We start from the raw sequence: 14,144 nt of genomic DNA on the forward strand, positions 1-14,144 counted from the left end.
TCCCTGACAGAGAAGGCTATCCCATAAAACTACAAATCCCAGAATTCCATAACATTGGGCTATGGCAGTTAAAGCGGTATCAAACGACATTATCTCTGCAATGCAGGTTGCAGCTGTAAGCTCACAGATTCCTTTCTCCTCAAAAGGCATTTAAATAAAAATAATTTGTTTCTTTGTAATTTCCCTTGCATGTGCATACTTGAGGTCATTAGTGTGTGCATCTGCTTGGCAAGTAATTGGTTTCTTTCTAGAATTTTTAGAGCCTTCCATTCCCGAAATTCTTTACTGCTGCACTCTTGAGTTGTAAATACCTAATTATTCCACTGACTTATATGAATTCTCTATGAGCTGATTTTTAAAATTTGGACCCACAATTAAGTCTTCCACTTAGCAGGCAAATTTCATTTTCCCATAAATATGCAAATATTTTATTAGAATGGACTGCAATATCTTAAGCAGTGTTTGATCTGTGGTGGAACATCTGAAAGTCATTTATTTTAATCCCTCAATTCATAAAATTATGAAATGCATGTTTTGCTTTACATGACACCAAAAAGGCACCTTCTTTATGGGGACAACTTAGAAGCTGTACATATTAGTATCATGAGTAGTCTTTTATCTGATCAAAACCATAGCTCCTGCTGTATCAGTACAGTGGAACCTCGCCATACGCGGCCTTGAGCATACGTGCTCAAGCCGCGGGGCGGAAGGGGCGGCGCGTCCCATTCAATTGAATGGGTGCACGCGCCTGCGCCGCCGCACACGAGCCCCATTGTTTACAATGGGGCTCGAGCATAGGCGGAAATCGCCATACGCGGCGGGATCCGGAACAGATCCCCCGCATATGGCGAGGTTCCTCTGTAGTACTGTTCTCGTCTGACCAATAGCAATTGTGATCAGTTTTTGAGGCCTCTTTACACCATGATTTAGCAAGCTACAATTGCTACATCCAAAAGGGTCCTGAGTAAAAGTAGTAACAGTAGCTATTTTGAATTCTCTTTCAGGTCGACTCACCAATGAACTTGAAACATCCTCATGATTTAGTGATACTAATGAGACAAGAAACAACTGTTAACTACCTCAAAGAGCTGGAGGTGAGTTTTGTTTAATGGTTTACTTTTGGAAACTGCTTTATACACAGTGAGCAATACAAAATGCTTTTATCTGCCAGTTATAGTTAGAGGATAAATATTGCATCAAGCTGGTGAATGTCTATTGCACAAGTCCAAGTAGCTTTCTAAATGCCAGCAGATGCCGGATTCTAGCAAATTTACTGAGAACACTCAGCTATTACTACCGTATATACTCAACTATAAGTTGACTCCATGTATAAACCAAGGGCAGGTTTTGGAGCCAAAATTATGGATCATTATAAAACTCAAAGATAAATCAAGGTAAAACCTAAGGGCATGTAACAAAGGATGTAAAGAAAGAAGTAAAGGAAAACAGTGTCAAAGAACTTAGAAAATTCTGGAAGGCATAACTGTGCTCACTCTAAAGGCTGGATGGATGAGGAGGTAGCTACAGTAAATGGTGACTGTACGGTATGTAGGGGAAGCAGTTAGGCACAGGCAAGGCTAAAAAAACACATGTAGAAAAGAATGAAAAGCAAAGCATAGAAAATGGAGACTGTGAATAATTATGATAGCCTTTAACTTTAATGTGATAACTGCCTGATTTTAATGAAGAAAAGCTGACAAACGTACACATATGTCTTATACAAATCCTTCAAAGCCTGATTGTTCTCAGCATTCCTGTAAGGAGAAGCACCTAACAGCTGTCAGCACTACCATTTTCCTGCCCAGGCATTCAAAAGTGACACCGTACTGGGGAGAGAGAGTGTAGGGGGTCAGTTCTTCTTTTAGGTGTTCCCGGCATAGACCAAGTTCTGACCTTTCAACAATCTACTCAGAGAATGAAATGGTTCCTTTTTTGATAAGAGTTAAAGTACATTACTTAATTGACTTGTGGATAAATCCATCCAGGATTTCTGGATCAATTTTTTTTAACTAAAAGGTCTAGATTTTTACGTAAATTTGTACAGCAATTTGTCCAAAATTCTTTTTCATGCTGGTAGAGTGTTGGAGCAGCAGTGCAACTGGTAGTAGATTCGCATGGTCTTTCAGTCTAGCAGGTGCGGGGCAGAGTTCTGCCTGTGTATTTTTGTGTTCCTGACAAATGAGGGTGTGCTGCATCCACTAAGACAGTGCTACTCAAAGTAGTGTTCTGCAGCTGTTAACTGCAACTCTCTAAAAAAATCCCAGGAAACCAAGAAACAGTTGTAGTTAAAATAGACATAAATATGATGCCGGTGCTGGAACATTGGGGAAAAATCTACTAGTCCCACAGACCAGACATGTACTGGGGTGGGTGGGGGCTGTAAGATACCCTCATAGGTTAACGTGTAGCTCCTCTCATTCCCTATCTATCAATCTGTCTCTAGTATCCATCATTCCCTATCTCTCTCACACATATACACCACCCCACCATTCTTCTGCTGGAGCTCCAGGTTTTCTGAACATTCCAAAAGGTCTGATTTTCTGCCTTGTCTCCATCCCACTCAGCAAATTAACCTTTTTGTCACAAGCATTTTGATCCCCTTTAGACCACATAAAATAGTTATTTAGATTGCAGTCCCCAGAATTTTGAGAAAACCAAAGTATGTCACCATGGAACCACTCAAACCTTTTCACCTGATCTAGAGTACTCCTGGTTTCAGTGTTTTCCACAAATAATTCTTTATAAAAATATTTCACTGTCTCTTGGACCATCTTCATGAGAAGAATGTCTAAAACACATAGTCTTTTATACAGTGGACCCTTGTTATACATTGGGGTTTGGTTCCAAGATCCCCTGTGTATAACAAAATCTGTGTAAGCTCAAGTACCATTAAATATACTGACACAGAAAAATTGTGTCCTTTATAAAAAATGGAAAATCAAGGTTTGATATTTGAAATTTAGGCCTTATTTGAACATTTTCAAACCGTGTGTGCTTGAATCCATGTATAAAAAATCCGTGTATAAGAAGGGCCAGCTGTAGTTCCTCTCAGTTTTATCCAGTATAATTTATAGTGGTCATTATTCACATGTCCAGCGTCTTTGCTACAATTTGATGAAGTCTTAGGCCTTGTTCCCACTTACGGAGAATTCAGTGTGCAAAAATAGTTCCTGGTTCCCATTATGTTTGTGCCAATTCTACCAATTCGGATCAGGCGCCTTGACCTGTCCTAGCCTCGAATGTCCTCGGCCCAGCCTCCTTACTGGCTTCTTCTGGCTTCCCTGTGGCCTCTAACCGGCTTCTCCAGCTTCCCTGTGGCCTCCTTCCATTCCCCGCAGCCGGGGAAGGTTTCAGATAACCCTCCCCGCCTTCTCTGTGACATCCTTCCCATCTCCCCTTCTTCTGTTCCCCGCGCCCTGGGAAGGCGGGAAAGGGGTTGCAGGAAGGCCGAAGAGAAGCCGGTGGCCCAGGTACAGAAAGGGGGGAGGCCGATGACAGTGGATGGCCGGGGCCATAGCAGGTGCCCCACCTGGTTTCCACTAGGGCAGATTCAAATCCGCCTGTGGTTCCCACTGGGATGAATTGATTAATTTGAGAATGAATTGATTCATCCCAAAAAAACCCACCCCTTTAACCCAGTGTCTTTTTGACGTGGGTTAAAGGGTAAAAACCATAGCCCCCCCTTTCCGAAATGCTTCAGCAATTTGAATTAGGTGAGAGCCATGGTGGTTTAAACGGATCATTTCAGATCGCAATCCGGTTTAAACCATAGTGTGAACAACCCCTTAGTAAACTTTGTTATGTGTTCATCATCAATACTTAAAAAAAGATATTAATTCTGCTGTTATGTCTACTGAAAGTAGAAAGATATAGCACTGAATCCAGGAAACCATACACCCAATAGGATTTATCCACCATGTCATTGCCACTGTTATACCCTGTGTGCATGCAAACAGACACCAAAAGTCTCACTTGAAGCCCAGGAGCCTCTTTGGAATGGCTTGGAGTAGAGTATATGGGGCTGCAGAAGGAGAGGAGTTTAGGAAAAATGGTTTGTCCATCTCCTGAAATTAGCTTCTGCTCACACAAGGGACTCTCCAGGTTCCAGTCATAATATGTCCCCCATGGTATTCTTGCAAACAAGCTAGTAAAATGTTGGCTAGACAATGTAACTTGTTAGGTGAACTTGTAATTGGTTGACTGGCCAAGCCCAAAAGGTGCTCAACAATTCCTCCTCTTCATTATGGAGAGAGGTGACTAGTGAGGTGCCACAAGGTTCTGTCCTGGGCCCATTTCTATTCAACATCTTTATCAATGACTTGAATGAAGTAACAGAGGGCATGCTTATCAGATTTACAGATGACACCAAATTAAGAGGAATAGCTAATACCCCAGAGGACAGGATCAAAGTTCAAAATGACCTGAATAAATTAGAAAGCTGGGCCCAAACTAACAAAATGAACTTCAACCGGGAGAAATGTAAGATACTGCACTTAGAAAAATGAAATGCATAGATATTGGATGGGAGAGACACCTAGCTTAAGGAGACTACGGGTGAAAGGGATCTAGGTGTCCTAGTATACCATAAGTTGAACATGAGTGAACAGTATGATGCGGCAGCTAAATAGGCCAATGCTATTTTAGGCTGCATAAATAGAAGTATAGTGTCTAAATCAAGGGAAATAAAAGTGCCACCATATTCTGCTTTGGTGAGGCCTCACATGGAATGCTGTGTCCAGTTCTGGGCACTACAATTCAGAAAGGATGTTGAAAATTGGAGTGTGTCCAAAGGAGGGCCACCAAAATAGTGAAGGGCCTGGAGACTATGCCTTATGAAGAAAGACTTAGGGAGCTGGGTATGTTTAGCCTGGAAAAGAGATAGTTAAGATGTGATAGGATAGCCCTGTTTAAGTATTTGAAGGGGTGTCACTTTAAGAATGGAGCAAGCTTGTTTTCTGCTGCTCCAGAGACTAGAACATGGAACAGTGGATGCAAACTACAGGAAAACAAATTCCACCTTAATATTAGGAGGAACTTCCTAACAGTAAGAGCTGTTTGACAGTGGAACACACTCCCTGGGAGAATGGTGGAGTCTCCTTCTTTGGAGGTCTTTAAGCAGAGGCTAGATAGCCATCTGTCAGGGATGCTTTGATTGTGAGTTCCTGAATGGCAGGGGGTTTAGACTGGATGGCCCTTGTGCTCTCTTCCAACTCTATGATTCTATTGTACATCCATGTGTAATGAATTAATTTACTTTTCCATGTTGGATAAGGATCTAGAAAAATTTGCCATGTTTTCATAGTCCAACGTTTTACGAAAACAAATCTTGTTTCGAACAATTTTATGAACAATTCTTATACTGAATGTCCCATTCTAGATGTTTGAAATTGTTATAGGAATATGAGCTGATCACTATTTGTTAGTAGTTTTCTGCATTTTCTTCTTTTTCTGCTTCTTATAGAAACAATTGGTTGCTCAAAAGATCCATATAGAGGAGAATGAAGATCGAGACACAGGACTGGAACAAAGGCACAATAAAGAAGATCCAGATTGCATTAAAGCAAAGGTCCCCTTGGGGGACTTGGATCTCTATGATGGCACATATATTACCCTAGAAAGCAAAGATATCAGGTATGAATAACTATACATGAATGGAAAAGAGTTATAATTGTTCTTAAATTTTGAAAAAGTTCTAATTATAGATGGTTGGTCTTTCTGGATTACTGGATGCCTTTTGAATTGCCCCTGACTTTGGGAGGTAGGAAGGGGCCATGAGTAGTAGAAGTTTTGTGCTAGCTGAATAAATATTATTCTGTTGAATAAAACTGGCTGTGTCTGTTGGTGGAATCCACTGCCAGAGTAGTGGATTCCCAATCCCTGTGCTCAGTAAAGTTGAAGACAGTAGGAGAAAAAGAAAGACCATATTGCAGATGGATTGACTTGGTCAAGGAAGCCATGGTACTGAGTTTTCAAGACCTGGGTTAATAACAGGATTTCTTAGAGCAGTTTCATTTATAGATGTACCATGAATCAAAACCAACTTGTCAGCTCAGAATGACAAAAAAAGCAGTCCTCCTGAATAATATTTGAGCCTGAACAAAGTTTCTTAGTGTTCCTGAATTTCATTAAATTTATTTTTGAACTAGATTTCTGTTTGAAATATTATTAAACACTTTGTTATGGACTTGATTCCCAAACTGTTGTGTAAAAGTCTGGAAAACGTTCTTGGTTCCAAAGATGACTCCATATTTCTTTCTGGAGGAAGTATGTGCCCTTTAAAATACATCACTAAAGGAGTCTTACTGTGTATAATTTGTGCATCCTTGGGAAGGATTGTTTTCTAGATTCATTTTAGAAATATAACAGATATTCTGTTAATAAAGGTTGAATTGTGTATTTTAAAAAGCAACAACCAATGTTGGTAAATTTAAATAAAATAGTGGATATTTATCAGCATCCCTACATGACTTGGCCGGGGTACAGACCACCCAAAAAGGACGGTCTCCCGGTGCCTAGTTTTGGTCCACAGAGAAGCCGCAGCCTCCAGGCCGCGGGACTTCCCCGCGGACCAAAAAGAACCGTCAATGGCGCACTCGCAACGTTGTAATGGCACAGTGACGTGCGGACGCTATGTGTCCGGCACATCATAAAGGCAGCGCCCATCTGTACAGGGCGCTGCCATTTTGACGCCCTCATCAGGGGCGAGGGGCATCTAGAAGCGCTGCCCCAAGGCACTCCTCGCACGTGACGAGGGCGTCCTTTTCAGCCCATCTTGTCTGGGCCTTAGTTTCAGTTGTTAGTACATTGAGATCTTTTTCACTGAAAATAAATATAAATTGATTTTGTGTTTTAGCCCTGAAGACCATATAGACACAAAGTCTTCTTTACCTCCAGACCTAGAACAGCCGGAATGTACAAAAATTCTAGATCTTCCATACAGTATTCATGCTTTCCAGCACTTAAGGGTAAGTATTCAGCTATGAAGATTTCTACCATTCTCCATCTCCATTAGGATATTTACTATCCAAAGTAACCATGGGCCAACTATGTGCTGGTGCACACAGCCCATTTATTCCTGTTCGTCGTCTTCTGCTAGCACATGCAGATGCCAAAGCAGTGCTTCTGGCCTGTAAACGTCACAGAAAGCCAAGAGCCCCAGTTCAGTCTGTGTGTTGAATAAATGTCATGCCCAGCCTGGAGGACGGCTTGGAGGACTCAGAGGATGAGCTAGAGCCCCTGGGACCTGAACCTGTAATGGAGGAGCCAGAGCCCCTGGGGCTTGAACCTGTAATGGAGGAGCTAGAGGCTGGCCCTAGTTCTGCTGGAGCAGAGCCTATGGCCCCTCCAGAGGTTCAGCAGTCAAGTTTGCCTGGTGCCGAGGCTGTGGACATGGAGGAGGATCTGGGCAGTGTGCCTACCTTCAATGAGCGTCAAGCAGAAAGAGAGGGCCTTCGAAGATCTCGGAGGCTTTATCAGAAGCGTCTTCGTAATCAGACACAGCTGAAGGCCGGCTCCTTGCCTTCTTAAGCACCTGGAGCATGTGTGGTTCTTTGCCAGTGGATATCTGACTCTTTTAGAGGAAAGACTCTGTCTCTGGCTCCCTTGGCTTCTTGTCTTGACTACCCGGAAACCTTGACCGCGGACTGCTTTATCGACCTGCCTATCTGTTGCCCTGAACCTCGGACCGTCTGACAATTCTCTTGGTAATCCCTTTTGGTAGAACTACTGTGAATCTCCAGGACTGTGTAGCTTACACTGACTTTGCTGTGCTGGGAGGGGGTTTGTTTGTTGGAGAACTAGCTGCCTTATCAGCCCTTTGGCTGCTTTCCCGGACAATAAATCAATTTAGTTCATTTAGCCACTCCCACTAATAGAAAGATAAAACAGGTGGCATGTCTGCTAGCATTCAGCTTATTCATAGTAAACCAGAAAGCCTGGCTTACTGTTTAATCAAATGTTGCTAGCACCACAGTGTTGTCACCTATGCAGTTTATTACTTTGCAACATACTCATTGCTTAAGCAGAAGTACATAATCTGGGCTCACATGGATGGGTTATTTCTTACCTTTTAAATAATTCACACTCCCTGTGTAAATTTCAAATATCAATGAACTACAGTGGTGGTGATGGAAGAAGAATAAAAAAGAGACCATCCTCAAACCAATCCAGCTGGGTAATAGAAAATCCCATTTCATATGTCCAGTCTCTCTCTCTCTTATCTAGGGTATTTTTTCTCTATCTAGGGTATTCAAGAAAGAGTTAATCTTTCAGGACCCTTGTTGCCTAAAGAAGATCCCATATTGACTTACTTATCCAGACGATTAGGAAGAAACATTGAGGAGATTGGCCATCGCATTTATGAAGGCCTCTTGAAGGTATGACTACAGTAACCACTTTGGCTTTGTTTAAGAAATAGGGATCTTCTACGGCAGGTATAGCTATGCATACAATAGCCATTTACCATATATACTCGTGTATAAGTAAAAAAATATATACTACAAAATTGACCCAAAAAAACCTTGGTCAACTTATACCCAAGTCAGTACAGTAGTAAGTCGGCAGAGAGAGCGTTTGTTCACTCCCCAAGCCTCTTCTCAGCCCAGTTGCCTCTGGAGGAGGCAGCCGGGATGGGAAGATGCAGGACAAGTGAATGCTCCCTCCCCAAGCCTCTTCCCAGCTCATACCTCTGGAGGGGGCAGCTGGGCTGAGAAGATGCAGGATGAGGGAGTATTTGATCCTCTAGCCTCTTCCCAGCCTGGTTGGCTTCAGAGAGGGCAGCTGGGCTGGGAAGACACAGGAGCAAGACATCCTTTACATCTATGATTACATGCCCTTAAGTTTTACCCTCGACTTAGCCACAGGTCATATATACATCCATAATTTTGGCCCCAAAACCTATCCTTGACTTGTACATGAGGTTGACCTATACACAAGTATGTATGGTACTCTGGTGCTGCCATGTCAACTCCTATTTATGTATATGACTTATTCAAGGCTAGGAATTGTGTGGCCTTTTAAATATTGTTGATGTGAAAATCCCAGCACTCCTCACCATGAACTAGAGCTGCTGGAAGTTGCAGTTCAGCAACAACTGTGTGGCCAAAGCATTCTTATCCCTGACTTAGGCCATAATTATACCCTATGTATTTCAACACCACTACCACTTTTCTTCTTCTTTTCTTCTTCTTCTTCATCCTTTTCCTAGCATTTTTTTTTCTTTGTATCTGTAATAAAAAGTTCAATAATTGCTGTGGTGGGTTGGCAGCCAAAAGCACAGTTTTTCAGGACTTGTATCAAGTATAAAACTGCTTTAGATAAGGCACTTGTGCATTAAAACAAGGTGTACTGAAAGAGTGAGTGTTCTTTAGAAGTTAATTAGTGCACTACAAAAAACTCCATAAACACTACCGTATATCCTCGACTATAAGTCGACCTCATATAGGTTTTTCGGCCAAAATTAGGGATTTTGATATGACCCATGGGTAAGTCGAGAGTAAAACTTAGGAGCATGTAAAAAGTATTTAAAGGATGAAGTAAAAGAAAACAATGTCAAAGAACATACAGAATTCCAGACATTGTGCTAATACTAAAGGCTAGAGGAATGAGATAATAGTGAGTGGGTCAGGTCTTCCAGGACAGATTATTCTCTTAGGAATCGGGAATTGTTAATAAGAAAAGTGCTCCAGGAGGCTCCCCCAGTTACGAGTGCATGACGGGAACGGAGCGGGAGCCACAATTCCACTTCCATAGCGCTGTGGGGGATCACACCCATGACGCTTGCATGACATTTGGGGGGCGCTTGCATGATGTTTAGCACACAGAAGGGTTTCCGTGTGATAAACTCCAATGTATTACTATTTATTATGAGTAACTATGTTCAAAATCTAATTTTATCCTTGTCCAGCAAAAAACATAGTTAACATTTGTTTGGTTGTGCCTCTTAATCTTTATAGAATTCTTCTTCTTGGGTATTATATAATATGGCTTCTTTCTATTGGCGAATAAAGAATGAACCATATCAAGTTGTGGAGTGTGCCATGCGGGCTCTACATTTTTCTACCAGGTGAGACCTCCATGTATAAGAAAGAGCTTCTACTGGCAGTGTAATATGATGTATTGTACGATTGCAAATTAAAGTAAACAAGGGAAGCAGCTTCATCTTGATTAGGTTTGATAGGGACTTGCATATACTTGGTAAGAATTTAATTCTCATTTTTCATGTACATGATCTGTACTTCTCTTACCTGTTATTAGCCATTACTAATTTGCAGTGGTGGACATGCTAGCTAATTTGACCAACTTATATGTTGTTAGCCTAATTTGGCAGCTTTATACAAAATATTTCTGCTCAGCCACCCAGTCATTCCACTTGTTTTTAAATATGTTTTGCTAGATATCAAGAAACATAAGATAGCAAAATGGATGGTTAAATTTGGGGCACAAAGAGACACTCAGTATTGAGTCAGACAATTACCTCATAGGCCTAGTGCTGTTGATATCATTGATAATTTGTCTATATTTACAGATACTCAAGCTGGTAGCTAGTTCTATCATCTTCATTAACTAGATGCAACAGTTCAAACATGAGGCAAAATTTTTACCAGCTTCTTAGAAAATACATTAGCATTTTTGCATGATAAGCTAATTTAATTGTGTGGGCTTTAATTAAAAATTGTATCATTAGGGTTTTTGTTGTATCTGGTTTTAACCTTGTTGTGAGCTGCCTTGGGTTTCCTGCCTGAAGAAAGCATGGCATAAATTAAATAAATAACAAAGTAACCACTTAATGACAGTCTTGTTTCTTCTTTCTTTCAGGCACAATAAAGATATTGCACTGATAAACCTGGCAAATGTGTTACACAGGGCACACTTCTCTGCTGATGCGGCCATCGTGGTCCATGCAGCTCTGGATTACAGTGATGTCTTCACCAGCTATTACACTTTAGGAAACATATATGCAGTAAATAAGATCTTACTTTTCATTCATTAGTCATATTGCCAATCATTGGCAAGGCCTTTCCTAATTAATCAGTGAAGCAGAGTGGTTAGGACATAAATTATTCATTTCTAGCAGTCTTTACAGGGAAATTAATCTCTAAATTGACAGATAATTTATTTGTCATTTATAAGAATTGGGAGGCAGGGTTTGTATTGGGCTAAAGTAGATATGCTATATTTTAACAGAATTACGTCTCCAGAACAATTGCCTGTCAAAACTATTAACTAATATGAAATAGTTGAGAGTGGTATTTAATATAATTTGAATGTGGCTGACAAGCTCTTTCTTCACATTTCTTTTTCTAGATGCTTGGAGAATACAACCACTCAGTACTGTGTTATGATCATGCTTTACAGGCCAAACCAGGATTTGAGCAAGCAATTAAAAGAAAGCATGCTGTTCTTTGTCAGCAAAAGCTGGAGCAGAAACTGGAGGCTCAGCACAGGTACCATATTTTTAAAACAAGGTAACATGGATAAATAGTTCTAGGTAAACTCCCAACTAGTGTATCTCCATGCATGGAAGCCTACTGTTAGTGGAATGGGAAGAGATGTAATTTTTAACTGTTCTCTTTTCTCCCTGAATCATTCCATCACTCCCCAAAAGTTCCTCTGGAAGGTATGAAGAACTGCAAAGAAGGGTAAAAAAATAATTTGATTCTCCCCTTCTTTACATTGCTATTGTTAATATTTTAAAATTCAGAGCAAGACTTTAAGTAAGATTTAAAAAAGTCTACTATGCTGTAGTATACTGTACTTGTATTACATTAAAATAATGTAAGACCCATTAATACAGAAATCTCAACTTCAGAAATAGTTATAAGTCTGTGAGAAAATAATATTTAAACCAATTTGAATCTTTTCTTTAAATTTTTAAATGTTTAAATTTTTCAAGATCACTTCAACGAACACTAAATGAACTGAAGGAATATCAGAAGCAGCATGACCATTATTTGAGACAACAGGAGATCATAGAAAAGCACAAGCTGATTCAGGAAGAGCAGATCCTGAGGAACATTATCCATGAGACACAGATGGCAAAAGAGGCACAGCTAGGTACATTATATGATGAGTTTGAAAAGCAAAGTGTAACATCATAACAAATATGAAAGTAAAAAAAGAAAACAGAATTTTTGGTATGTCTCTGGGTGTGCTCTTATGTGTATATGTGTGCAACCCCTGACCTCTTGGCCAGCATTACTCAGGGCCATCAGGGCCAAAATGTTGTACATGCCTGATTCAAATGTAGATAATGGTAATGGTCAGTTAAATTTTATATCTAGTTTTTGAGAACTGTTTGCAGGTCTTATCTACTCTTCTTTCAAACAGTAGCCCCTTGGACCATCCCTTCCAAAACCACTTGAGAAGGTCAATGAAGCTTCTGGAGCAGCAAACCATTAAGTATGAGTGACTTCCACCTCAGTGGAATGCCAGCATTGTGCATATATACAAAGCTTGTGCCACATGGACATGCTGATCTCCCTGGGTTCCCCTGTATGAGGTCACAGCATGGAGTGCCTGAAATGTACGAAGCAAAAGCCATTTCATAAACACACTGCTTTTGTGTTGAGTTTCATGATTCTCAACAAGCTCTTCTGGTTGGCAAATATATCTGTTTCTGGGGTGAAGAAGAAAGTATGTGCTGGCTAAGGTTATTGAAGTGCACAAACTGTATAGACACAAGTAGAACATTGATAAGTTTAGTATGGAAAATGTTCTACTCTGTGCAGAATAGAAATTTCTCAGCATCTGAAACAAGTTATAATTAAAAGAAAGTTATCAATTTTTTTCTGGATTTAGATGTTTAGGTTCAAAAGAATCTGTATTTGTTGACACTAAATGCTCTCAGCAAATCTTTTTATTGGTCTTTAACTTGTATTTTGCCTTCATACACTGCAGGGAACCATCAGATTTGCCGCCTGGGCAACCAGCAGCACAGTTTGCATTGCCAGTGGGACCAACCTGTTCGTTATCATCGTGGTGACATGTTTGAAAATGTTGAATATGTTGAGGTTTGTCTGCAGGACACTGGCCTTTCTGCTCCTTTTCTAGCAGTTTATTCATGACAGTAGCATTTAAAACAAAAATAAATAAAGTGCATGTACATGGAGTAATTTTAGCCCAGCAAGTAGGCCATTTTTGCTTCCTGGAGAAGCAGTACTCCAAAGAGCAAGGTGAGCACGTTGTTCCCACAGACACTCACCTTTTTCTAGTAAAAATTCAATCCCCCCCCCCCAAAAAAAAACCCCTAGTAGAGTTTTGTTTTGTTTCCAGCTGGAACTGGCCTTTCAATCATGTCTGAGTTCATATATGGTGGTTATTGTGGCCCCTAGATGCCCCTGGAACCAGAAGAATAACATGCTGTCAGAGCTCACCCACTCCTGTTGTATGCTATCTTTTGTCTGGCCCTTGAAGATTGCACGAATCACATATCCATTCCAGTGTGTTTGAATTACTTGAAAGAACACTGAACCCTGTAAATTTTCCTGGACCGGAACTTTCAAAATCTTGTGAACTCTTAGTGTTGAATTAAACATCTAATTGGGCATATTGCCTATTCCTTGTCAGGCTAAAGACATTTTTAAGTGTTTTGTTAATACCTGCATTCACATTCTGAATCAAAATATGAGAACAAAGCCTTAAATTGCATACAAAGTAAATATTTAATTGTACAAAAAAATACAATGAAATCATGCCTTAACAGTAGAAAAATGAAGGCTAAGTACTGTTGGAACTATGCACACTGTGTCACTCAGCTGGTCAGTACATAATAAACAGGTATTAAGCAGAAATCACTGTGTGGGCCCATGATTTATACCAGAAATTCTGAGGACAGCTCACAAACAAATGTAACCACAAAATACTTAAAATACTTTAGATCATGTTTCCCAATAGCCCATCCTATACTCCTTCATGGTGTGCTTGGACACCAGTGTGAGGTGGCTGGGTTTCAAGGGTTATCACTTGAGCTTCAAGATTAGACTTTGAGTAGGTAAAGTTGTAACAATGCCTGGCAAGACTGTGCACAGCTCTTACCTTAATTATAAGAAGCTTACTTGGGCTGTATCTTAAAATAATTAATGTCATAGCTGTTGGTTTTCTCAGAAAACCCAAAAATGCGTTTGACAGTGAAATTTCCTGTTTCC

General features: G+C 40.4%; 1 protein-coding gene across 3 annotated transcripts in view; it reads left to right on the forward strand.

The window, feature by feature from the left end:
- Positions 1 to 14,144, forward strand: part of TTC17 (tetratricopeptide repeat domain 17) — a 108,846-nt gene that overhangs the window by 14,353 nt on the left and 80,349 nt on the right. For all 3 annotated transcript variants that reach the window (XM_089521470.1, XM_089521471.1, XM_089521469.1), the window contains exons 2-10: positions 1,005 to 1,094; positions 5,462 to 5,631; positions 6,854 to 6,965; positions 8,244 to 8,375; positions 9,954 to 10,063; positions 10,816 to 10,960; positions 11,305 to 11,444; positions 11,894 to 12,054; positions 12,898 to 13,010. In XM_089521470.1, the coding sequence (XP_089377596.1) occupies positions 1,005 to 1,094; positions 5,462 to 5,631; positions 6,854 to 6,965; positions 8,244 to 8,375; positions 9,954 to 10,063; positions 10,816 to 10,960; positions 11,305 to 11,444; positions 11,894 to 12,054; positions 12,898 to 13,010 (1,173 nt within the window). The remainder of the gene's footprint in view (positions 1 to 1,004; positions 1,095 to 5,461; positions 5,632 to 6,853; positions 6,966 to 8,243; positions 8,376 to 9,953; positions 10,064 to 10,815; positions 10,961 to 11,304; positions 11,445 to 11,893; positions 12,055 to 12,897; positions 13,011 to 14,144) is intronic.

Source organism: Sceloporus occidentalis, unplaced genomic scaffold (genome assembly GCF_023333645.1).
Source record: "Sceloporus occidentalis isolate IW3139 unplaced genomic scaffold, rSceOcc1.0.p SCAF_4, whole genome shotgun sequence".
In the NCBI taxonomy this organism is placed as follows: Eukaryota; Metazoa; Chordata; class Lepidosauria; order Squamata; family Phrynosomatidae; genus Sceloporus; species Sceloporus occidentalis.